Genomic DNA, 26719 nt, shown 5'->3' with positions numbered 1-26719 from the left:
TAAAGGCAACAAAATCGATTTGATGAATGTAGATATGTTGGTTGGGTTTTATTAAGCCGCACAGTCTCAATGAGGAAGTAAGTGGAGGCGTGACAAAAAAAACAAACATGTGATTGGAGGAGCAGGAGGGAGGTTATTACAGGTCACAGAGCTGGATGCTGATTGGTCCATCAGTGGGGAGGGTGCAGGTCGTGTTACTGTAAATGCAAAAATCTTCCTCCAGCAGGCAATCTGCACAACTAAATGAATGAAATGGCACTTTATTAGTAGTATTATTAGTGAGTATAACCCCCATCCTGTATTTAAACCTGTTTTGTGTGTTATTCTGCATGAACCAGCAGCTCCACAGCCATGAGGAGGAGGATGAGGATGAGGATGAGGCTGTGGAGGTCAGGACAGTCAGGAGGGGATCTGACTCTTGAAGCCATAGTTGAGTTCAGCTCCTCCGCTGAGCAGCAGGTCGATGCCGGTGCAAAACGTGGCCTCGGCGGCGAGGAACATGGCAGCCAGTCCACACTCGGCCTCCGTCCCCATCCGACCCATCAGCTGTGGGAGAGCAGAGCGAGTCATTTCTCATCGCACATAGTTGTGGTTGCAGCAGACAACTTCCTCACGTTTATGTGTTTTTACACTCCTGCAGCAGCTGTTCCCACCGTTTGCTGCTGTGCTGTAAAAAGGCAACTTGTAAAAGAAGTTCCTGTCCTGTTTTTCTATGCAAGACTCCATTAAAAAAAAAAAAAAATCAGCAGCAAATTCACTGATTTCTACTCAGCCAGCCTCCAAATAGGGATGAAACTAATGATTACTTCATTATAAATTAATCCGCTGATAATTTTCTCAACTAAATGATTAGTTTTTGTTCTGTAAAGTGTCAGAAGATGTTGAAAATGACAATCAGTATTTTCTAAATCCCAAGAAATTATCCTCAAAAGTTTTTTGTCCACAACCTGAAGATATTTAATTTACTGTCATAGAGAAGCAGAGAAACCAGAAAGCTGATTCATTAACTGTTGACAACTAATCGATTAACCACTGCAGCTCTATTTTGAACGCTTTCAGTGGAAGATAAGGCAGATTTTCCAGATGTGTTCAGTTAAAACATAAAAGAGACTATCAAAAACTTACAAAACAAGAAAGAAACATGTCTCAATTGTCCACAACCCAAAGACATTCAGTTTGCTGTCACAGAGGAGGAAAGAAACCATAAAATATTCACACTGAAGAAGCTGGAATGATAAAAAAAAATAATCAGATTAACTAATTATCAAAATGTCTAGCAAATTCATTTAATGGTTTACAGTCAGTTATTCCTTACAGCTAGTGGGGTTTATGTGCTCCTTATTTTAATAACTTGAGTAAATAGAGTGTAAAACTAATAACACCCGCTCCTCCTCCTGCAGTGATACCATCATAAATCACTAGAACCCGGCACTAACAGCAGCACCTGAATTATCGAGCGCTGACACACAGATAATCGTCTTGTAGTTTTCCACTATGAATAATGAAGTGCAAACAGAGACGGCTGTCTGTCCTGACTCTAATGAAAAGGAAGCTAAAAACAAAAAGCCGCCTGTTGCAGAAACTCAGTCTGCCGAGCTTCAGAACTGAAAGTTTTGATGTTTACAGGCTTCACTGTCTGTCTGATTAGAAGCTAAAGCTGCCTAATAACGACCTCCAGGGAAACACTAGCAGTTTCTGGGCAGTTCTTTCTGTTTGTTGTTGATCCTGTCATATTTTTACTCACTGTGGGCTCATTTTTCACTGCAATAGAAAGTCCTGCACCTCTATGGAAACAGATCAACCGTGGATAAAAGTACAGAGAATGCAAAGATGTCTTTTTACAGCGTGACACAGCTATAACGTCATAAATCATGAAAAAGTAAAAACAAAAGTTGAATATATTTGATTATTTATTTTGCAAAAATTTAAAAAAAAAACCCAAATATATGTATATGTAGCCCTGCAACAGACTGGCGACTTGTCCAAGGTGTCCCCTGCATTTGCCCCAAGTCATCTGGAATAGAGTCCAGCCCCTCTGCAACCCTAATGAGGATTAAGCGGTGTATAGATGATGGACGGATGATATGATTTTGCAAAAACCTGTTTTCACTTTGATATTAAAGAGGTTTTTTTTTGGCATATTCTTGTCAAAAAAGCCAAATTATATTGACCATGACTTCGTGTACAAAAGCAACAAAAGGGTGAAACATCCAAGTGGGGAGCATACTTTTTATTTGCAGTAGGGCTGCAACTAATGATGAATCATCTGAGCACGATATGTCATCAAAGCAGATGTGAGCGCATAATGCAACAGAAATCACCGTCCGAGCGGAGCGCGGCACACGGACAGACATCCATGCTGTATCGTGCATATATATGTATTAACTGATTGATCGTTAGTTGCAGCCCTAATTTGCAGTGTATCTTCCAACAACTTGCTCCTCTGTATTCAGCTTCTGAGCCATGCCGCATTTATTTAAATGATCAAGAGTGTTTAATTTCTCTGTCAGTGTCTATTATTTGTCTTCATACTTGTCTCCACTCTGCTCTGTGTAAACACCACCTGCAGTGAAGGCGAATAGTCTCTAAATTTTTGCTATGAGTCAGAATGGCTTCTTGGTTGTGAAGAGGATGGCAGAATATTTATTTTGTTTGTTTCTTTACAGAATCTAGTGCGAAAGGCTTTTTTTTTTGTTCTTTTTGTTGTTTTTTTAAATGAAACATGCAGAAGAAAGTAATTTTGATAAAATATGATATTTAGCGTAAATTGGATAATTTTCTGGATGCAACATCAAGTTGCGCATGGTATGTTCAAAGACTGTGAGTAAGTTGAAAATCTAACATTTTTTTTCAGTTTTCACAGTTACTGGCTCTACTAAAGTGTGTGATTTCAGTGTTTTGTTTTGTTTTTTTTAAAGATAACATGCTTTTAAAACCTAGTGGCATGTTTTGGGGCTCAGAGAGTTAATATGAATGTGTCTCATTTTCTTTACTGACCTTCTCTGTTCAATGCTGCTGAAAAACTTGAATACTAAACATGATTACTGGATCATGTGTTACTAACGTTCTGGGACTTTTCACATCTTTTAGGATCAAAGTCTTCACAACCAACAAGGACGTCTCACTGCTGCTGTTTTTCATAGTTTCAATCATTTTTGAAGCTTTCCAGGACCTTGTAAAGATCAGGTCTACTTGAAGCTCACCTGAGCGTTTTCTCCCATTTTAATGGCAGCTGCAGCATCTGGAGTCTGTCCTGCTAATTCTTCCCACAGAGGAGTCATGACATTACCTGGAGAGATGCTGCAACACACGTTCAGACACTGTTATCAGACAAAGACTGGTATTATTGGAGTAAATATTTAAATCAGGGGTGAGATAACATATCAGTATAGCAATATATTTGATCTCTTCCTCTTGTGTTGATATTAAACAGATCGTGACGACTAATTTGAACAAGAAAAGCACTCAGAGAGTGCAGTACTCCACCAAGGCTGCTCAGTCGTTGTATCATTTCCAACAGCTGAAATCTTGAAAAAAAACTGTGTATGGATACCAAATCACGTGACCTAAATATGTAGCAGGCGGCTCGAAGTGATGGGAAACACTTCCACAATTTAATCAATTGTTCCTTGTATCATTTCTGATGGATAAGTCCCGATAAGTCTACAGTGGTGGATTTGTAGTAGGATCTCAATCATGTGATCATCAGCAGGTAGCTGACGTAGTGATCGCTTGTTGTCATAGTTACAGTGACGCTGTGCCGCTATCTCGCAATGATACAGAAATCTTTAACAAATCTGTGGATCCAAACTATAAGCCGCATCAATGCCAAAATCTAATCATTTGGTCCTTGTGTCATTTCTGACCTTCCCTGAAAATTTCATTGAAACCCATTAGTCTGTTTTTGAGTAATGTTGCTAACAGACAGACGGACAAACGTACACCAATGGTCAAATAACTCTGCCGAGGCTCCGTCTCCTTGGTGGAGTAACTGTCAGAGTCACTACAGCTGGTAAAGTAAACAGAAGTTAATTAACCCGTGATGAAGAAGAAGAATCTAACAGGACGAAAATGTTTGATAGTGACTAAACTTGTTATTTAAACATTCTATCTATCTATCTATCTATCTATCTATCTATCTATCTATCTATCTATCTATCTATCTATCTATCTATCTATCTATCTATCTATCTATCTATCTATCTATCTATCTATCTATCTATCTATCTATCTATCTATCTATGTGTCTGGTGTCTGTTTGTCTTAAGGGGTGTTTGTTTTTTCTTCAGGCACAAAGAAATGCAATTTGTCATGATTGTCTTCTGATGTATCTCAGAGTCACTGTACCCTGATATCATCCTGATAATATCATTATTGTGAGCAACATATTCCCTATTTCGGTACGGTGTCCTTGGGTGTTCTGAAAGACACCTATAAATAAAATGAATTATTATTATGGGGGCAAAGTATGAAACTTTAAGACGTAATGTCAGGCTGTATAGTCAGACTTTATAATTGTGTAACTTTAGAAACTAATAAGCAGTAGTGCAAATTAAGTTTACTGTACTTGAGTGCAGTTGTAATGTATTTTCACTTTGAGTGTTTCCACTTCATGCCACATTCAGAGGGAGAAACTGTGTATTTTAATCCACTTCATGTATTCCACTAAAATGATTAGATTTCAGATCAAAGTATTTTTAAGAAAAATGCCAGCTGTTCAGAATATTTCTGCCTTGGGACCTCTTATAAAAACGAAAACATGTCATGTTTCAAACAGATGTTTCCCTTCTAAACTTTTCAGATGGTTTCATTTAGAGATGTACAATTATCTCATATTTCACTAACAGCACATTAGAGAAACCTCAAAGCTTCAAAACAGATTTGTGTCGCAGAATGTTTTCGTTTTTTATTCTTTCTTCTCCCGTTAGTCTTCTCCTGACCCCAGTGTGTGAACTACTGTTTAACCGTTGTTTTATACCGCTACAGCCAGAAACAACAGATACATTTATAAAGCACTTGAGTTAGCTTTGATTTACAATCCTTCCTATAGGTATGCATATGAAATAATGAGAAAACTTATCAGTTGCTGTGCATCTTTTAGCTCCACACAGAGTGTAGAAAATGAAAACAGATGTGGTTAAACAGACATAATGGTAATGCAACGTGCATTACCATTATGTCTGTTTTTAATGAAGATTAATACATTTAATTAAAAATATTTTATTTTCTGTTTTAGAAATGCGAGAGGAAAATCCTGTATAAAATATAACCAGTAAAAGGAAAAATGTCTTTTGAATCACTCTCATCTATAAATCTGACATTAACAACTGACTGATTTTATGCATAATCCATGACAATGGAGATACAGAAAAATAAAAAATATCAATGCAAGGCAAAAATAGCATTCTGTCAGTATTTTAGAGAGTTCATCAAAATGTTATTAATCCTGCTTTCAGGGGAGTTTATGCCTTAATAATAGCAATCTGTGACTTTTTTATGAGCTGCTGGATTAAACTGGTTATCTCTGTAGAAAGCAGATCAAACTAACTCCACCCTGAGCAACTACAACTGTTTAGTGCAGCTTAAATCAGTATCAACAAGCTAATAATGCTGAATTTAACTTTGTAAAAGTCACAAACTGCTGTTCTGCAAAATTAATGCATTTCATGCTTCACTTAAATAAACTAAATACTTCTACGAGAATATTTAAGCCTAAAATTTACCTAAAGCACCACAGACATGATTTTGACTCTGCACCTTCACTACACATATAAAAAAAAACCTGTATTTGTGCTGAGAGAGAAACAGTTTCATATTAGTGACATGAAACTGCAGCCAAAGAAACCAGAGTGACCACAGAAACCAGTTTCCTCACCAGTTCACTCTCACATTGTAGCGACTCTCGTCCACAGCCATCGCCTTCGTCATGGAGATTATCGCCCCCTTGTGGAGGAAACATCACATTACAGGACTCCATCATCTGGCTGACTTTGATGAAGTGATGAAACATGTTTACCTGACCTGAATTCACCTTGGTGGCGACGTATGGAGCAGCGTGTTTCTGACCGATGGTTCCCACCAGACTGGAGACGTTGATGATGTTTCCTTGACGCTGTCGTAGAGACGGTAACGCATACTGTAGACAGAGTGAGACCTCTGGTAATGCAAAGATCCTGTATATTGTACATACATGTGTCTATAGGCATGATAACATGGTGAGAGGAAACAAGGAAACAATCAGTCCCATATCTGTTAATATTTAATGTTAGAACCGAATTTAAAGCAATTAAATATTTTACTGAAAATATAATTTATCTGAATTCATGAGGTTTTAATTGTCATATCTTTGAAAATGTAACCCTAACCCTTATTTAAAAGTCACATTTAAAGGAACAGCCGCTGCATCAAAGTGCCTTCTATTAGAAAAATATTAGACTGGCGTTATGGATTAACCTAAAAAATTTAAATATTGAGGTTGTATGGTGTGAATTTACCTGAATGTTTTAAATAGTAAGGATTAAAACCCTACGAAAAAGTAGAAAACACAATTTTCAATGACTGTAATGAATTTTGGGTACAAGAAGTCTGCATTATTGTTAATAGTATTCACCAAAATAATGTGTAAGTAAGTATTAAAGCCCTTAGTATTATTATTATTATTATTGTTAATATTATGGAGATTAACTAAATCCCTGCCATGAGCAAGCTTTGTTTTATTTTCTGTATCTATATGTATTATTTGGTATTTTCATAAATTTTTTATTTTACTGTATTTGTACAAAACTTTTTATTTTGCAAAATATTTTAGAAAATGCTCTACTCAGGGTTTCTTTTATTTTTATAAAATAAAAAAGCCTAAATTTAATTCTGTAATTCCAACAGACAGAAGTCTTATTGATTGCATTTGGTCAGATCGATTGATAACCCTCGGTGCCTGAATGTTAAGCATGAATTTTTTATCTTAAATTTTACTTTCTGAATTTCAGATTTCAAGGAATTAAAGTGTAACTTAGCTTTAGACTTTTAAGACCTCTTGAATCAAAGTTATTTCAACATATCTTTTCAGTATTAGACACTTACTTTGTCAACTGATATTTGTGCAAAAATTTGTCAACTGATCTTTGTTTTTTAAAGTGCACTTGAAAATGCCAAAAAAATTAGAAAAACTATTTCAGATCGATGTAAATAATGTTTTTGAATTCACTGTAAATTCAGTGCTTTTAAAAATGCCCAGCGGTTTTATTTATTGTTTATTTTTAAGTTTCCAGCAATGATTAAGTTTCAGTCCAATAAGATCGTACAGATTTTTCTGTTTCCACGAAAGTCCTTTTTAAATTATTTGCATGCATAAGTGCGAAAATTTACTTTTGAGGCCAAGAAGTAGCTGATAAGGTTCAGATTGAGCAGATCTCTGAACTCCTCTGCTGTGGTGTCGTCAGTCGGTTTATGAGGAGGATCTGAAGAAAGAGAATTCAAAAACAGAGACTGAGGAACGGAATAATCCTGGTGACTTTAGGTTGAAAAAGAAGAGTGAGACTCACGCCAGCCTGCGTTGTTGACCAGACAGTCGACGTGTCCATGAAGCTCCACTGTGGCTTCGATCAGTCGCTGTGGAGACACAGTCAGTTACTGCAGAGCAAACACAGCACTTAGTGGAGTCAAGGAGCAGATTTAGAACAACAACAACAGATGAATACAAACTCTGACAGTTTAGTGAGGACATAACACTAATTACTTTCTAACTAAACTTACAAAATGTGATCCAAAAGTCCCAAAACTGTTTGTGGTGCACGTGTTTGGATCAGATCATCACTATCAAGGTGATGTGAGCACATTTGTGATTTCTCCATAGAGCTCAAACTGGAGGAGAAGAAATCATATTGTGTCAGTCAGCAGCTGCATGAATCCACCTTCATGGTGAGGATCATCACTGCTGATCAAAAGTGAAACTGGAGTTTTCATAAAAATATACATGAAAACCCGACAAATCCAAGGATTCCCTGGATTCCCTATGAGCAAGTTTTGTTTTTATATTTGTGCATTATTTTGTGTTTGTAATTTTTTCAGTTTTATTTCTGTAAAATAAGGCCTAAAGTTAAGTCTGCAATTTCAACAAACAGAAATCTCTTTGATTGTATTTGATGAGATCAATTATTAATCTTCACTTACTGACTGTTCAAGTATACATTCACATAAAGTGGGTTTATGGCTGCCACTGATATATATATATATATATATATATATATATATATATATATATATATATATATATATATATATATATATATATATATATATATATATAAATAAAGTTCGTGTGTTTTATTACACATCTTTTATATATATATATATATATATAAAAGATGTGTAATAAAACACACAAACTTTATTTTTATATATATATATATATATATATATATATATATATATATATATATATATAAAAAAATTATTATATATATTAAATTTTTTTAATATATTTATATAATTTTAATAAAATAAAGCCTAAAGTGAAAAATAGTTTCTTCTTCAATGACAGTAAACCGAATATCTTTGGACAAAATACAAGTATAAGGAAATCATCTTTGGTTTTAGGAAACACTGATGAGCATTTTTAACCATTTTAAGACATTTTATAGCCGAAACTAATCAATAATAGAGAAAATAATGGACAGGATCAGTTCAATGACACCATGTGAGCTATAGGTCTTGTGATCATGACTATAGAAACTGTAAATCTGTGCAGACACTAACCAGACCAATAACTGTACTTTACCTTGATGTCTTCCTCCTTGGAGATGTCACAGGTGATAAACTTGCATGAGCCTGGTCCTGTTTTGTTCAGCTCCGCCTCTAAAGCTTCACCTGCAGCACCTGCAACACAGGCAGGAGAACAGTGCATCTAGTTATATGTAGTTTTGATAGATGTACATATTGTTTTTTTTAGACAAATCACTCAACAGGCAAAAAGAGCTGATACAATTTTTGCAGCAAAGTCACAATCACTAACCTCCTCTTGCACAAAACACCACTTTGGCACCATTTTCCACTAAAAAACAAGACGCGAAAATGTTTAGTGCGCCACTTCCAGCTCCACCCACAAGCAAACCCAAAACGTCAACAACCATAAGTACCAACCAAACACTCTGACGATCCCTCTGCCGATCCCTTTGGATCCTCCAGTGACAATAGCAACTTTGTTGAGATAACGGAGGGACATTTTGTCTGCAGCTGTGATCCCAAATGTGGTCGTAAAACGCCGCAAAGCTGCTGCGGAATAAAACAGCGCTACCTGTTGCACCGCAGTTCCGCAGGGAGAAGCGTGTTTGCACTTTCTGTGGTGTTTTCACAGCAGAAATGCTTCGTCAGATGTTGACCGACCGTCACCGCAGATTGTTTGATGAGTTCAAAGTTCCACCAAATCATGGGGTTTGCTCTGCTGCCTTCAGGTGCTGCCAGGATTATTGGAAATGACAAAATTAACCCGAAAGCTGGCAATGAAGTGAGGATTCTAAAGTGGAAATTTAAAATACTTACAGCAGCATTTCTCTTGTTCTAATGTGAAGTTAAATTAAGCTTAGTTTAAATAGGATTATATTTGAAAAGAGTCAAAAGTGGACATTGTTAAAATAAATGTTCACCCAGTTTAACTGTAAATGTTCAAGTCTGGTTGAAGCTATTTAGTCATATCTTTAAACTTTACATTTTAACATCTACCCACTCATTTTTCAACTGTTAATACTTAATTTTAGATAATAATTTTATCAGTTTATCCCGACGCTTTATCCACAGTTAGCTGTTTATCCACTTTAAGTTAACAATTTAACCATAAGCCACACTTAGCAAATAATTTATGATTTTTAATTCCTAATTTAGCACACAGTTTCAACTGTTGACCATAGTTTAACCAAAAATGTTTCTCCATGCTTTAACTAACAATTTTCAGTAGTTTATCAATATCTTTAGTGTGCTACTCAACTGTTTTTCAAGCTAACAGTTTCAATTGTTAACACATACCATTGGCTAATTATTTCAACTTCTTGCCATGCTTTTAGCTAACAATTTTCAACTGTTTATTAGTAACATTATCTAGCTATTTCAACTGCAAGCCATACTTTAGCGGATAATTTCTTACTGTTTATTCATAATTTTATGTTTTAGCAAAAAATTTCCAATTGTTTATCCATACAATTAACAAACTGATATATATGTTTATCTGTTGTACTGGCAGACAGTTTCAAGGGACACCTGTACTTTTAGGTCACAGTTATTTTTTTATTTTTTATTTTTTTAAACAATTACTTATCTGTTTGAACCTTTTATGCACTTATTTTGGCTGTTTATTTGTACCGTGTATCCATTATGTTCGATTGATTATTAACTTTTCTGCTCAAGCATGTTGAAGTCACCTCAGATGAGTTGAGCTAATCTTTCCATGTGCCCTCTGGCTACTGCAGATGTACGCCCCAAGATACTCCTGTTTGGGAATCACTGGTTAAATAAACAGCTTGACTTCTGACATTTTGACTGATTTTTGATGGTATGTGTTTCCCATTATCACAGCGCTACATTAGTCATCTGAACGCTGCTTCCATACATTCAAGGATATACGATTATTGCCCAAAAGACACCAGGGTCATTTATCTGCTTCACTTTTATTGTTGACTTTGAAAGTGTGCAGAATCTGAAGTATGTTAGAACTTTTAAGTGTTTCTAAATCCTGAAACCTTCTGATTATTTCCAAGGTTACATGAAACTATGACACATTTTAGATGTACACTCAGACTTTGGGACACCACGATGCAATTTCATCTTCCCAGAATCAGTCGAATGTACTCTGGAGTTTATAAATTAGAAAAGCCAAAAGCTGCAATTTACTTGAAGTATTTTACAGCAACATTTGCAGACTGTGAAAAAAACCTCTACTGGGAATTGTAGTTTTTTGTGCACACATTTAGAACTGGGTGCCTGTGTAAATAACCACAGGCATCCAGTTTTCTATTTACTACAAAATGTGGGATGCTCTGGCTTGTAAATGTTGTGGATAATTCTTCATAAACCTCAAATTTAAGCTCTAATTTATAGTGAATCTATAAAAGCAGTTAGAGGAGAATAATGAATCCTAAGCACATGCTTGTGGTCTCATCTAGGAGTCTAAATCATGATCACCAACACCACAATTTTTCCCTCTACTTTTTGAAAACATTTTGGTTTTGGCGTGTGCAAGCTGACGTGCATGCATGTTTGAAAACATGTACAGTATGTTTAAGAGAGAGTGAGGGGTTAGGAGGGTGACATTTTCAAGCCGGGGGCAGAAAAAGAGGGGGAGAAGCAGGCAGCGGGGCTCTCGGAGCAGCCAGGAGAGGGCTGAAGATTGAATTTCAGCCCCGCAGCATTCCCTGGGGGCAGACTGAGTGTGAGAGAGAGCACAAGGGTGCAAGTGAAGACAGTGAGTGACCTACAAACAAGCTTAACTTCACCCGGCGCTGCAGATTAACACCACAGCGGCCCCTGAAGGAGCCATACTGCCTCCTCTGCCTCCGCCTCCCCCCTCCTCGCCTCCCGAGCGTGACACATGAAGGAGGGACAATCTGGAGGGCTTGCCTGGACGTCGTAATGAGGGGAGTGATACTCAGACTGGTGCAGAAGCAGGGAAGGGTCACGCTAAAAGGCACCTGGAGGTGGAGGTACAGCGGGAGAGCCATGGTCACCCATTGGAGGCGTGATTAGTGTGAAGCTCTGGCAGGCAGACAGGTGAGAGGACACCGGGCTGAGGTGGGTTTCTACTCACTGCATGCGTGGAGATGGACATGATGATTTATAGTGAAGTATAGTAGAAAATGAGTGAAAAAGGTCTAAAAATTCCTAAGAAGTTGGCTAAAAAAAAATCACCAATAAAGGCTGGAATGGATGCTTTCAGACACACCTGATGTTAGTCTTAAAATTTCCTGCACTTGCATGCTATAAGGTACACCTACCTAAAACTAATGCAACAGTTGTGCAGTAAATTACCATTTCATGAAGGTTTTAATGCCCAGGTTATGTTGAAACTGCTTTAAAGAGATGACTAAAAAAATCAATAACAGCTTAAATGCATGCCTTCAGAGACATCTGATGTTAGATTTAAAATTTCATATACTTACAGTTTATAAGGCACCACCTAAAGCTAAAAGTAATGCAACAGTTCTGCAGTCAGTTGTCATTTCAGGAAGGTTATCATGTCCAGGTTTGGTTGAAAGTGCTTTAAAAAGGTGCTGATTTAACATTAGAGTGATTTTGGAGGCTGTAGTTTGTGGTGTAAAATGAAGCCTATCATTCATATAAATGGCGTAGACAAATAACCTGGCAGCAGAGTGTAGAAGTAGATTAAAAAATGTGTTATTAGGTTGCAATGTAGTGAATTTGAGGATGTTTTGGCTACGTTAAACAGCAATGTTACTTATTTGTATGCACAAAAACTGTGATTTTCTTGCCTCTTTGTCTCTATCTACTTGTGATTTTCTGTTCTGTTGTTTCCACATTGCTAGTTAAACTCTGATTTCTTTTCTCCAGAGCAAAGACAAGGTAAAAATAAAACAGGAAAGGCATAATCCAAGTCTGACAGATGGATAATCAAGACAAGGGGGGAGGTAAAGATGGAGGAGGTGGGCAGGCGAAAGACAAACAAAAATCTGAGGAGGTCAGTGATGAAGACAAGCAGACCAAAGACAAGCACAACAAGCTGGAGAAGGAGAGCAGCGAGAAGGTGCCGAGGAGCGAAGCCCGGAAGGAGAACCGTCGGCTGGGTCAGTGGAGGAGTGGCTGGGCTCTGACCGAACGTCTGGCCATCAACGTGTCAGGGATGCGCTATGAAACCCAGCTCCGGACCCTTGCCCAGTTCCCAGACTCCCTGCTGGGAGACCCTCGTCGCCGCCTCCGATACTTCGACCCGCTGCGTAACGAACTCTTCTTGGACAGAAACCGGGCCTGCTTCGATGCCATCCTCTACTTCTACCAGTCAGGCGGGAGGCTGCGGAGGCCCGCCAACATCCCGCTGGACATGTTCCTGGAGGAGCTACGCTTCTACGAGCTCGGAGAGGAGATCATTGACCGCTTCAAGGAGGACGAAGGCTTCGCCAAGGAGGAGGAGAGACCTTTACCTGCCAAGAAGTGGCAGCAGAGCATCTGGATGCTGTTTGAGTATCCGGAGTCGTCCAGCGGCGCGAGAATCATCGCCATTATCAGCGTCATGGTCATCGTGATCTCCATCCTCATTTTCTGCCTGGAGACTCTGCCGGAGTTCAGGATTGAGAAGGAACGGAGAGAGGTGAGGATTCATACAGCTGCAGATGGAGGTTTTATCATTGTAAAATCATATAAAGGAAGCAGATGAGTGAAGGAAGAGGCAGGTTGCTGACAGGGAGAACAGAGCTGCAGGGAAGTGATGAGGTGAACACAGAAGGACAACAAGTGTCGACAGGTGTCACCCTGCCAAACATACGCCGGCTCTTACAGGACAAGGTGGAAACATCTTAATCTCCTCTATCAGCAAAACTAAAGTCTGGAGCAGAAAGTAACATCAGACAAAAGTTTAGAATCAAGAGAAGGCAAAGGGCAGCAGACAGAAAAGGAAAGTTTTTCCGGAGATTATTTTGGACTTGTCATTAAATTTGATCCAGTCAGACTGAAGGGAAGGAATGAAGGGGATGAGGAGAGCAGTGGTGGAAAAACAAGAGCGAGGAAACAAGAGAGCGGGTTGGATGGAGGTTTACCGTTAGAGCAGCGGTATGTTGTGGAGATGCTGCCGCTCAGGGCCTCCTGCCAGAGCCAACAGGCACATTTAGATGAAGTGGATACTTGAAAAGTAGTGAGATGTTAGAGAGAGAGCAGGAGGACTAAGAGGAAGAGAAGCAAGTGTGAAGGAAAGGAAAGGAGATGAGCTTGTCTCACGTTACCCCTTGGAGATCTAAAGAGCTAAATATAGAGGAAGGACAACCCTAAGAGTGCATCAACACATAAACCAATGTCTTTATTAATAAACACAGTGACTCACAGGCTACACACTGAAAACGGCATGGAAAAGACGCCAGCAGATCAGTTTTTCTGATGACTGCCACAAAATGAAATTAGCCTTCAGTAGCCTGGAGACGAGACGGTTTCTGGAGGTTCGGCAGCAGCAGCACTCGGTGGATTTATGTTCCCAATCAGCACCGACGCTGCCCGCCACTCCCATACATAGGTACTCATGTGATCAGAGTGTTTCACACTTATGGATTCTACGCAAACAAAACCAGACATACATGCACAGCCGTCTACACGTAATCCGTCACTCGCTTTATTGAAAATCTCACTAAATTTGCCAAGTTCGATCCTGATACATTCATTTTATTGGTGTTATTTTTACTTTTATACTTTTGCTTTGGAGCTGCTGTAACGGTGAACTTTCCCCACTGTGGGATCAATAAAGTTTATCCTTATCCTTATCCTTATTTGACATTTTACAAAGTGTTTGATGAACCAGCAGACAAATACTGACATCACTTGAGCTATTTGAGCTGTAATGTCCAGGTTACTCCGGACTCTGCTGTCAACAAATGATTTCTTTACCGGATGCAGACATTTGAGAGATCTTAAAATAACATCTTAACTTGCTGGATTGCATTAATCATAAGTGAGATATGAAATGCCTCATCTGAGCAGCATCTGTCGTCGAATTCCTTTAGTAAATGCTGCAAGCAGTTCCGATTGTATGTACAGATAAGCAGTTGTGGAATGTTACTAAGTACATTTACTTGAATATTTCACGTGAATGCAATTTTGACATACTTTTTTGAATCTTTTCTTAATATTTATTCCACTACGTTTACCTGACAGCTTTAGCTACCTTACAGACGAAGATTTTTGCACACAAAACACATGAATTACCACATGAAGATTTGCAAGAAAGTAAACAGTTCATGCAAGTGCAACTGAAAAAAATAGTCCATTAATTAAACTTGCGATGACATTCCTCACTATTTTCTGTTGATTTCAATGACTAATGGAAAAATTAATCAACAGATTGATCCATAAAGAAAACAGTCATTAGTTGCAGTTCAGACAAGTTCAAAATGAGCTTCACATTAACCAGATATGACCATAAAATCCTGCTTTCACATAAATGCATGAGTAATATTAATATAACGGTACAATATATGAGTTTGACAATCACAGGTGACATTGTTCTGCATTTAAATTGCATTTTTAATGCTTTTACTTGTAAGAGAAACTTCTGCAGTGAGTTACTAGTACTTTCACCTTAATGAATGATGTGAATACTTCTTCCACCACTGCAGACATGAGAATACAGGGCTAATGGGAAGAAAGAAACAGAAACGTGCTTGATTTATAGTTTATTAGGTACACCTGACTTAAACTAATGTAATCTAATACAACAGTCCTGCAGTAAATCCTCCCTTAACAAAGGTCGTAATGTTCAGTTTGGGTTGAAAAATGTTTAGAAAGATGTTTTTGGAGGATTTAGTTCTTGTTAGGTTGTTCATCTCATGTCTGCGGATTTGCTAAACAACAAAAAGATATATTGGAATAATGTAAAGCAGCTGAAAGGCACCACAAATGATCACATAGTTGAATAAATACCCCTCAAACACAGTTTCAACCCAAACTGAACCTTCCTAAGAGGATGATTTACTGCAGACTACTTTAGTTTTAGTCTACCTAATAAACCGGGACCTGAGTGTATAAATACACAGTGTCATGGACAATATGTGCTGCGAGGCCATCAAACGCTTTAGAGTAACTTTATCTAACTTGTTAAAAGACACTAATGCCCAGTTATGTCAAACCTGCACCTACTTCCCAGAAAAAAACAAGCAGCTGGGTTAAACGAAGTGTCAGATGCCTGTAACACAAGCCACGGTCACATGAACTTAATGTTTTTTGTGCGTTTAAATATAGAGAAACGCATTTATATAAAAGTCTGCGAGAAAAAAAAATTAAAGCCAGGAGAGTGAAAATGGAGAGGAGAGAGAAGTTAGCAGGGTATCAGCGATCTCCTGGTGACAGATGTCATATTACAAATGTGCTGAGGACAAACTTTCACAATAATCGCTTCTCCTCACTTGTCCTCTTCCTGTTTACTCCTTGTTTTGTCTCTGTTTGCACTTGTTTAAACATCGTCTCCATGGAGCTATTTACTACTTTTACCCTTTATTCTCATGTTCCTTTTTTACAACTTTCATAAACAACAGATGAATAAAATAATCTGAGGGGCAGAGCAGCTAACATGCTTTGATTTTTCATTTCATTTTGGAGGCTAACCGCTTCTGCTTCCTTGTTGGTCTCGCAGCAATTCACCACCATCCCTCACCCCACCATGCCCAACGAAACCATCCTCATCCCGCCTGGATTCACCCCCTTCCAGGACCCGTTCTTCATAGTCGAGACCATCTGCATCTGCTGGTTCTCCTTTGAGCTCATCATGCGCTTCATCAGCTCTCCGAACAAGGTGCACTTCTTCAAGGACATCATGAACATCATCGACTTCTTTGCTATCATGCCTTATTTCGTCACGCTGGGCACTGAGCTGGCCAAGGACAAAGGCACTCAGCCATCGGTGTCTCTGGCCCTGATCAGGGTCATCAGGCTGGTGAGGGTCTTCAGGATCTTCAAGCTGTCACGTCACTCCAAGGGCCTGCAAATTCTCGGCCAGACGCTGAAGGCTAGTCTTCGAGAGCTCGCCCTGCTCATCTTCTTCCTCTTCATCGGCGTCATACTCTTCTCCAGCGCCGTCTACTTTGCTGAGGTGGACAGTCCTGGCACGGCCTTCACCAGCATACCTGAGGCCTTCTGGTGGGCTGTGGTGTCCATGACGACGGTCGGCTACGGTGACATGTGTCCGGGGACGGTTGGAGGGAAGCTAGTGGGCTCCATGTGTGCCATCGCTGGCGTCCTCACCATCTCGTTGCCGGTGCCCGTCATCGTGTCCAACTTCAGCTACTTCTACCACCGAGGGATGGAGTGCGAGGACACCAAGGAGTATCACCACGTCGCCACCTCACTCTGGGAGAAGGACGATGAGGAGGATGAAGACGAAAACGGAACGGACGACTGGCCTGAAAACATTGAGGATTATGCACCACTGTACGGACAGAACAGGGTCATCAGGCCACCGCTCAGTGGAGCTCTGCTGGATGCGCTCGACAAAACTGGTCAAAAAGGAATAAACTTCTACCTCAAAGAACCACTGGTCACTCAGGTTTAAAGACAGACAGGAGACAGACGGAGTCCTGTCACAAAACATGAAGTTGAAAAGGAGGAACGAGATGGCGACACTAAGAAGTGCAGCGATTCAAACCCAGGTCTGTGCCTCTCATGTGATCATTGTTTTTTTATATCTGAGGCTTCTGCATGATTAGATACATAGAAAGCATCTGTTTTTCTTGACAGAAAAGCAGAACTTATAAATGTTTCCAGATCCAGTGAAGCATCTTCTGTCAATCTCAAATAAAAATATCCATCCAGCTGCACGATAAAACAGATTTTTTTCTCTGTTTCCAAAGCCAATTTAACATATCAGCGACATGCACCTTAAACAGCTGGTTTTGAGCAAAGCAAGAACACTTCGATTAAAATAGACATATGTGGATTCAGTTTATCCAGAAACTTCCTACAAGGTTTCCAGAAAGTTCCTAGAAAGTTTCCTGATACTAAACATATGAAAACATGGAATTCCTCTGAAAGAGAATCTGTCATTTAAACTCAAGTAAATATTCATTCAATCCTAATTAACATTTGAAACTGTACAACAGTGGTGGAAAGGAACTTAGACAAACATCAACTAAAGTGGTACTTTACTGAAGTATTTCCATTTTTATGGTACTCCACTACATTTCAGAGGGAAATATTGTAGTTTCTATTCCACTACATTAATCTGACAGCTTCAGTTACTTTTAAGATGAAGATTTTATGCAATGGATAATATAACAAGCTTTTCAAAAGACCAGTGATTTTAAAACCTTTTTGACTTCGAGCATATTTTAAAAAATAGTGTGTAGTTGAGCTCACATTTCAGATAAACTTCTCATATGCTTTCATTTCAGTAAATCTTCCAATGATCCAATATCTCAGCAAAAATCAATGATTAGAGACAAAACTGAAAACAGATGTATGTATCAAAACTTAGTTTTTTTCTTCTTTTCTCTGTTATTAATCATATCACACTCAGATTCATCTGTTGTCTCTGAATATAAAACTAAATATAAAACTGGATATGAAGTTGTTGCAACAGCTACAACCATAACATGCTGCTAACACAATAATGCTTCACTATAAATAATGTAATCTTGTCATATAAAATAATATATCAGCCAGAGGGACCAAAGCAGGGCTTTTACTTTAATATTTTAACTACATTTGGCTGCTGTGAATGTTTACTTAAGAAGGATTATTCATACAGGACTTTCCCTTGTACTTGAGTGTTTTTACTTTGCTGTATTGCTACTTAAGTAAAGGATCTGAATACTGGTTCTACCACTGGTGCATCCTCCCTATATGTAGACTTTTCTGCTTACTTTTGAACAATTTTAACCCTGTTTTCACATTCAGTTGATGAAACACTATGCAGTTTACACTAGAAAATGTTTTTTTCCGCCCCTATAATTAGTAGATTATTCAGATTTAGTGATGTGTTGTGCAGAGGTGTCACTTGGAAAACACGCTAAAAATCTTCTTTAATGTGCAGGTGATTGAATATGTTTCAGTCACGCTTGACAGAAGATAATCCGAGGCATCTGGGAATTGCATTAATACAAATAAGTGTTTGGTAAACTGAGATTTTTATCTTGGAGAGAAAACAGATTTGTATCTCTTTAATGTAGCTGTAAATGCAAAAGTCTCACATCTAAAAATTATGATTACATGAGAGAAACTGTAGCAACACTGATACCAGAAGTAAATCTATACTAAAAACAGAACCATGTCATTCTACAGTATGTGCACAATCACTGGAGAGACTGTTTACTTAAGGATCTGTGTTCTTAATGTCCATTCGCTGTGTATTTATCTGAGTAAGTTAGATTTCCAAAGAAGATAACTCCTTTATTTGTCCTTGTGCAGCTGCTAAATCTGTTTTGAGTGAAGCCCTGTACTTGTAGGAGTTATGGCAGAAATGTGGATGTGCGATCTCACGCTGACGTGGACAACAAAGAGATCGCTCATCGGCTGCTGATGGTGCAGACAGAGTTCATGTAGTTGGTCCAGAGCCAGTTTGTATGTCACATAGTTACACAGTGTAATAGATACATCAGAGAGAGGTGCAGGGCAGAGACCTGATCTCAAGTCAGACATTTTTGTCACGGGGGTAAAGTCGAGACTACGAGGCCTTCTGGCTGAAGCAGCTCTGATGATCTCAGGCTCAGCTGGTTGTTGCTGTAGCTTTGTAGAACTTTGTCCTCACATCACTGATAACTTTGGCTTTCTTTATACTCAACAGTGGGGATGTCCCATTAATTTTTGCCTCCAGTCAAATTCCAATCCACATTATTTCACATTTAGCATCTGCCAAAAATCTGACACCAGTTTCCTAGGTAATACATACTATCTGCTGTACTATCTGGTTGCTTTTACTATCTAATACTGTAGCAACCAGAGGAGGCTGACACTGCAGTGTTGGCAAGCAGAGAGCATTGTGGGGTTTAGCTAGTGAAGGGGCACCATGATAAAGTCTTATGTGAGGCTTAATGACCTCTAACATCAGTACATTAGCCTAGTGGCACATTCAACAGCTGCTTATGCATCCTGAATTGTGTGGCTTTACCAGTAAAATCAGCCCATAACCAATAAAAGTGTGTTGAGTACATATAATTAATAAATCAATTATTGATTGACATTGTTGCATATATAAAGGAAATTAATCAAATTTACAATGTATGTATGACAGTGGATGTAAACAAAGGATTGAACATAGGTTGTTACCAATATAATTAGTTCTAACTTGCCTTGACATCCCTGCTACACAGTGTACATGTGTTATTAAAAGAAAGCCTAAATCTGTGTTTTTGAGTCTCAAACATTTCACTATCTTTAGGATTGATCAGTGGCTGCATTGATGTCAATTTTGTTTGAGCACTGGGGAGGTTTACAAGTCTTTCCCCAAGAAATTCTTGGTGTCAGACAATTAATTTTTTTAGTGAATCGTTAGGCACCAATTTACGCCTTTTCTGCATTCTTTGGTGGTAGGAATGTCATTTTCATGTAAAGGAAAACACGAAAATTCAGAGTCTCATGAAATATAGTAATGCTGTCAGGCTCATGGACATTCTGTATTACGGTCAAATATTTATTCTCCTGTAGATCAACTTTTGTTGTCTTTTGTTTGGCGAAGTAACCATTTTAAATGTGTATGTGGCACATCTTTACGTCAGTGTTAAATTAATTAACTATAAGTTATGTTAATTTTAATTTAACTTTAATAAAAACCAGTAGATTTTATTTGTTTATTTATGTTTCAGCAAGATTTCTGCTGGTATTCTAAACTTTTTCATTATTCAAAACTTCTTACACATGCATCATCTCTTTGTTTGATATGCTGGAGAAAAAATAAGAATTTTTTTTGCTCATTTAAATACAACAGTGAAAAAGAACATATTTTTGATGTGAACACAGTTACAGTTTTGACCATTTTTGTTTGTGTGATTTTACAGTCAACATATAAATTAACATTTTTTTTCTTTCCATTTACTTGTTATTATCTGCAGTTGAACAAAACAGGAAACATCTATAAAATAACAGCAATTGCTAAAAAACAAAATAAAAACTGTTACAGTGCACCACATAACTTATCCAGCAATTATCAGCTTATTATAGAAAACTCCTTGTTGTTATAAGAGCTGCATTGACTGGCAGAGATTCTTCTGCTAAATTTAACTGTTTGAGTCTGAAGACTCTGATTAAAAAGTCAGAAACAATGAATTTTGATGGTGACGCTATTTCACAGCAGTAAAAAGGATCAAAATGTCCTTAGTTATCCTTAAACCACTCCTGCAAGATAATCTGCTTTATTGCTGTCCATCTGTAAACTAGTTACGCTCTGAACAGGGACGATATGATGAATATAGATTTATACTGTGGGATGATACAGACGTGTGAAACTGGAGGCAAAGCTTGAAATCAGTAAGTTTTACAAGCAATCATTGTGGTAATACGGAAGACATCAAAACTATAAAAGAATATATATGGAATTAAGTTGTTAACAAAAATGTGTTAATCTTCAGTATTAATCTAAAATGTAGAAAATAATACAAATAAACATTGAATGAGAAGGTGTGTCCAGACTTTTGATTGGTAGTGCATATATACGTTTGGTTTTAATTCAATCTTTAAGTGTTGTGGATGTCAGTTGGATGAGGTACAAACTCGGTATTCAGTCAAAACGGTGTGTTTGTAAGATACCAGCATTATAGACAATAGACAAGCAGGCAATAGAGAAAAAGTTATTTCTTACTGTGATTTCTTTGTGAATGAATTTAAGCTGACGGCAGCCATTAAGAAACACTTTTCAAGCCTTAAAGAAGTGAATGTTTAACTCTCAAAGAGGAAAAAGAACTTATGTTGTTTTTTTTTACTTCAAAAAGTCTATTTTACTCATAAAGCACATTTAAGAGTTACACCAAAGTGGTGCACAACTAAAATATGAGGACATAAAACACACTGACCAGAAGGCAAATCTGAATAAAAAAATAAATTATGGGGCTGTAAGGGATGAAGTCAGGGTGTCAAAATCTGTTAAAATTGAATTCTTTTGAGAAGAGGTGGGTCTTCAGCAGCAATTTTTAAAAGAGAGATTAGGAGCAGCCACCACGAGGGCACAATTAGCTCCGTTTTTGTGCCTCAATCTGCAGATTGAGGCACAAAAACATTCTAGAGCATTCTAGAGCATTCTAGTTGGTTTATCTTAGTGCTCAAACTGGGGTATGATGATGTTAAATGAGGTCATTTAAAGTCTTAAAAACAAGCAATAAAATCTTAAAATGAACCTGAAATGGACAGGGAGCCAGTAGAGGGAGGCCAGTACTGGTGTTATGTGAGCACGCTTTATTTTTTCAATAAAGATGAGAAAAATAAAAGACACCTTCATAATGTGTTTTGATTGTGTGAATGTAGTATGACCTGCATATATTCTGAGGACAAATGTGGCTTTGTATGTCTTTCATTACTTAATAAAGGTCATATTTTATCTCTTATGTCATGGAATTCTATGATTCTTTCCAGATGACCCTTTGTAAAGTGACTCTGAGAGGATGTGATGGTGTGTTCAAATGTAAACAACTTTTTAAAAGCATCAGTGAGGCAGTTCCCTCAGTTAGATGAACACCAGACACTGTCTTTTTAGCTGTGAAATGTTAGAAAGTTCTGACTGAATCTGCATCTTGCTGCTTCATGTGATGATCGATGTCGCCTCTAGATGTCAGACTGAGTTTTAAAACAGCTGCACGGCACGAACCAGGACGCCTGAATCACTGCTGCTGCCGGTGGGTTTGATTTACAGTAATATGACATAAAAGACTTCAGCGTATCCAAATGCAACATCTTTCATCTTGGAATGATCCTTTTCATTTATAGCATATGATCAGGATGATTTATTTCACGCTGCTCTCATTATGTGCCGCCTCTAAAAAGGATCCGAGTTTCTGGGGCAGGAAGAAAAAAGTATTTTTTACCTTTTTTATGTATGAAACTTTATTTTTTGCCAGTAAACTAATTTAGAATTTGGATTTTCTAGAAAATAAATCAATTAAAGTTTCACTAAAGCTCGTATATGATTAGAGTAGAAACAATCAGTCTATTTGTTGATCAGTTAAGTAAGAGAAAAATGATTGCTGACTATTTTAATAAACAGTTAGATAAATGAACAATAAAAGTAGCTTCAAGTTGCACAGTTTGATTCATTTTGTTAGTAATCTGGTTATACTTTAAACTATACCTCTATAGTTTTTGTAGTTTTAAATATTGATTAGTCATCACAGTTTCATCTGTTCTAAACAGTTTAATGCACTTTCACATTGGTCAGTTTGTGCAAATTGGGACATTTTGCAGCCATTTCAATTAGAAAAATAACAAAATGTGTCTTTATCAGGGATATATTTGGCCTGAGATCCAGTAAATTAATCCCCTCTGATTTGAGTTGCATTTCATTCTGTCAAACAGCAGAATTAGTGAAGAATTTTAGTCTCAAACCTTTTTTGATTACCAGTAATAACAGTAGCTAACTAAAGACTTGAAAGCAGCAGTGGAAGAAGTACCCAGATCCTTTACTGAAGTAAAAGTACAAATACCACGGTTTAAAAATGCTCCATGATAAGTAAAAGTCCTGCATTCAAAATGTTACTTCAGCAAAAGTATGTATTATCAGCAAAATGTAGAGAATAAAAGGACTCATTCTGCTGTAAAATGTTTCCCATTATTATTTTACTGTTATAAATGATGCTTCAGTTTACCAACAAAAACACCAAATTTGGAGATATGTGGTTTCCATTGGACAGAAAGGGTATGAAAATTTGCAATCTGAAAAGACAAACGTAGAGCAAAACTACAATATTTGCCTCTCGGATGTAGTAAAGTAGAAGTATAAACCATACATAAAGTGGAAAACTGCAGGTAAAGTTTCCTTGTTGCTCTTTCCATTTTATGCACCTTTAGAATCTTGGATTTGTACTTAAGTTTAATACTTGAGTAAAAACACTTAGTTGCATTCCACTGCTCAAGAATATGTTAACACTGAGCTGAAGGAAAGAAAATGGAGGTGGTTTTGGAGCAGATGATGCTCTTCTCAACCACGATGGCTGCAGTGATTAAATTCCTGACCCCCCTGTCACCTCAGATGGTGTGATATCCTCATGTCATGTGCTGGAAGCCCGACTCTCTCTCTCTCATGCTATGGGACAGATTAGTGCTTCATTTCATTTAATGGACACCAGAACACCCAGAAACATCCAGTAAAACTGCACAGGAGTGAATTTCACGAAACACAACTCACAATTTTCATGTTTCCACCGACCCATAGCCTTTAAATGTTCCCTCTACCTCACTCAGCTCCCTTCTCTGACGTGCAGGGTCCCGAAGCTAACGTCAGCCCTGCCTGCAATTACCCACAGTGCCCTTATGCTGTCTGGGAAGAATGAAAAGGACTGACGTCTTTCTGGCCATCTGCCGCCCTCCGATTCCTCTCCCATCCATCACCCTCTCCTGCCTCGCCCATCTCTAACTCTTCTTTGAGAGGATTAAGTGCGCTGGTATCTGTGTGTCTTTGTCTCATCAAAGTGTAAGCACAGCCTCGTGTGTGATCTGGACATTTCGTTCGTGTGTCTGTTGTAACTTTTCCATCGAGTATTATCTTTGTCTGCGGGATTTTTCCCGTGTCTTTAGTCACCAAACACTGACGCGTGTCCTCTTTCGACAAATGCAAATCCTCCCACAGATTGTACAAGGTACTTAAGCAGCAGAGAACACACAGAAGAACTGCAGTTACTCTAAATAAATCTCCAAGATTTTATTACATGCAATGTACACACAACCTGGACCTGTGAATCTGAATTAAGACTTAAGGATGGCAGGGAGGCAGTTGATATACTTCAAATTGAAATGAAAGGCATTTCAGTGGGAGAAAGGAGAGCAATTAAGTTCTTTTACAGTTAAAATGATAAATGAGAGTAAAACAAACTTAAACATACAAGAAATTTAAAACAGCATCTTGCCAAGAATTCATTGTTTCACACACCGGACCACAACAAGAAAATACAAACCATAGAGAATATCGACAGTATTAACATCAACAGTGACTGCTGTCGAGGGGAGATGAGCTAAGAAGAGCACCGAGGAGGAAAATGTCAAGATGCAAGAAGGTGGAGAACTGTATAAAAATAATGTCTGCTGGCTGTTTATTTCTGTCATTTACAACAAGTTGTTATTAGTGAGGTCATTTAAAGAAATAATTCAACATTTTATAAAATGTGCTTCTTTGCTGAGAGTTAAGTAACGACATCAATAACTATGTATTCTGTAAAAATGTGCCAAGTGAAATTGATAAGATAAATTCTTCTCACAAAAAGCTGTAAAATTGTGAGACATTTACATTTTTGAGAGACTTTTTGTCACTCTAACAATATAGAAAACAACTAAAGCTTTATGTTTAGCATTTGCAAGAGTGTATTCTAACCTAAACCATCTCTTCCTAAACCTAACAAATTTTGATGCATAATATTAACAAAAGTAGTTTTGTAGCATCAACAAATCCTCAGTAACTGAAAACTACAGAAACATAAAAATACATAGTGACAAAAAACTGTTTGCACGAGTGCATTTTAACACAAACCATCATCTTTTGCTATAGTTTTGGTGCCTAAAGCTAATGATGTAGTTTTATAGCGTCAACAAAAGCAAACAGTGATTGAAAACGACGGAAAACTTCGGCGAACAGCAACTGAAAAGTTTTTACAGGGGCATGTTTTAACTTAAACCATTATCTTTTCCTAAACCTAACCAAGTATTTTGCCACCTTAATTAATAAAGTAGTTTTGTTGCATCAATGAAAGCAAACAGTGAAAATGACAGTCAACAGCAACTAAAAGCGAAAGTAACTGAAAAGTGTTTGCTGGGGTGTATTTTAACCTAAACAATCATCTTTTTCTAAATCAAACCTGGTAGTTTTAGTGCCTTTAGGTACCAAAGTAGTTCTGTTGCCTCGGCAAGCAACGACTAAAAACAACAGTCAATAACAACTAAAAAGTGCTAAGCTAAGGTAACTAATTGCTGGATATTAGTTGTAAAGACATGAGTGCAATTAACAGTGTCGTCTTTGCAAGAAAGCAAATACTCCAAAAAATATGAAACAATTCCTTTAAACGTTAAAGTGTTCCAACAAAGAAAGCAAAAGATGAAGAGAATGAGTTGAGCAAAAGTAAAGGAGGAACTAATAAGTTATGATTGTGCAATAAAAGGTTGGTAAGAACACCAACATACTTTTCCAATCAATAACAGACTCACAATTCTCAGTCAAAGTCGAGGGACTGCAGGCATTCAGGAGCATTTTTAGGTTTGGCTTTAAGTTTGGAAATGATAAATCAAGATAGCAATAGAAACGAGGAGAAAAATAACTCTTTCAGCGAATTTCTGCATCAAACCACAGAGCAAAAGTCTCAGGCCTGGTTTTAAGGGCCCTTCTCAGTAAAGCTACAGGATATTTTCATCGCAATACTTTAAAATCTATACATGTCAAGTTTACTGATCAGTAAAATATTTGCAGATCTACTGTGGACCTCCACTGAGATAAACAGTGAAGCTGAAAGAGGGAAAATCTGTCATGAAACTGAAACAAATCGACCGTGAAGCTTTGTGCTGGTAAAATCCGATCACGGCAGGTCGCTCGGCGGGATGGCGTGCCTCCGATCATACGCAGTGTCATCACTCTCCTCGCCATCGCTCATTTCACACAGAACCCTGTCTCTCTCCTCCTCTTCCTCGGTCTCACTCTCTCGCCTCAGTCGCTCTCGTTCTCGATCTCTCTCCCGCTCTCTGCCTCTCTCTCTGTAGGTGTGAGGCATTGTGGGAATCTGAGAATGCAAAAGAAAAAAATTAAACCACGTATGAGTCTGTAGGTATATCAATTATTTTATCTGAGAACTTCTAAGAACACAGAGAGCAAAATCTTCCCAGCGTCCCAGTATCAGCCTACTGACCATTGACA

At 37.9% G+C, this 26719-nt stretch overlaps 3 protein-coding genes across 6 annotated transcripts in view; 1 reads left to right on the top strand and 2 right to left on the bottom strand.

Annotated features, from left to right (window-relative positions):
* Nucleotides 1–29: 29 nt before the first annotated feature.
* hsd17b14 (hydroxysteroid (17-beta) dehydrogenase 14) lies at nt 30–9402 on the bottom strand. Its single transcript, XM_023276529.3, has 9 exons — nt 9139–9402; nt 9011–9049; nt 8777–8874; nt 7542–7608; nt 7366–7457; nt 6032–6136; nt 5876–5943; nt 3204–3300; nt 30–546 (listed from the first exon to the last, which is right to left on the bottom strand). The coding sequence occupies exons 1-9, from the start codon at nt 9218–9220 to the stop codon at nt 400–402; spliced, it is 795 nt and encodes a 264-aa protein (XP_023132297.1). The 5' UTR covers nt 9221–9402; the 3' UTR covers nt 30–399.
* A 2059-nt stretch (nt 9403–11461) lies between these two features.
* On the top strand, nt 11462–22220 carry kcna7 (potassium voltage-gated channel, shaker-related subfamily, member 7). 2 transcript variants are annotated; one of them, XM_023276536.3, is made up of 3 exons: nt 11462–11754; nt 12553–13306; nt 16328–22220. In XM_023276536.3, the coding sequence occupies exons 2-3, from the start codon at nt 12605–12607 to the stop codon at nt 17240–17242; spliced, it is 1617 nt and encodes a 538-aa protein (XP_023132304.1). In that variant the 5' UTR covers nt 11462–11754; nt 12553–12604; the 3' UTR covers nt 17243–22220. The 2 variants fall into 2 exon arrangements, with proteins under 2 accessions (XP_023132304.1, XP_023132303.1); XM_023276535.3 differs by having other exon boundaries at nt 11462–11775.
* A 2281-nt stretch (nt 22221–24501) lies between these two features.
* slc1a9 (solute carrier family 1 member 9) overlaps nt 24502–26719 on the bottom strand; it is a 33363-nt gene continuing 31145 nt past the window's right edge. For all 3 annotated transcript variants that reach the window (XM_035951149.2, XM_035951148.2, XM_035951150.2), the window contains one exon: nt 24502–26585. In XM_035951149.2, the coding sequence (XP_035807042.1) occupies nt 26385–26585 (201 nt within the window). In that variant the 3' untranslated portion in view covers nt 24502–26384. The remainder of the gene's footprint in view (nt 26586–26719) is intronic.

This window comes from Amphiprion ocellaris, chromosome 19 (assembly GCF_022539595.1).
Source record: "Amphiprion ocellaris isolate individual 3 ecotype Okinawa chromosome 19, ASM2253959v1, whole genome shotgun sequence".
In the NCBI taxonomy this organism is placed as follows: domain Eukaryota; kingdom Metazoa; phylum Chordata; class Actinopteri; family Pomacentridae; genus Amphiprion; species Amphiprion ocellaris.
This window is presented reverse-complemented; position numbering and strand designations above follow the sequence as displayed.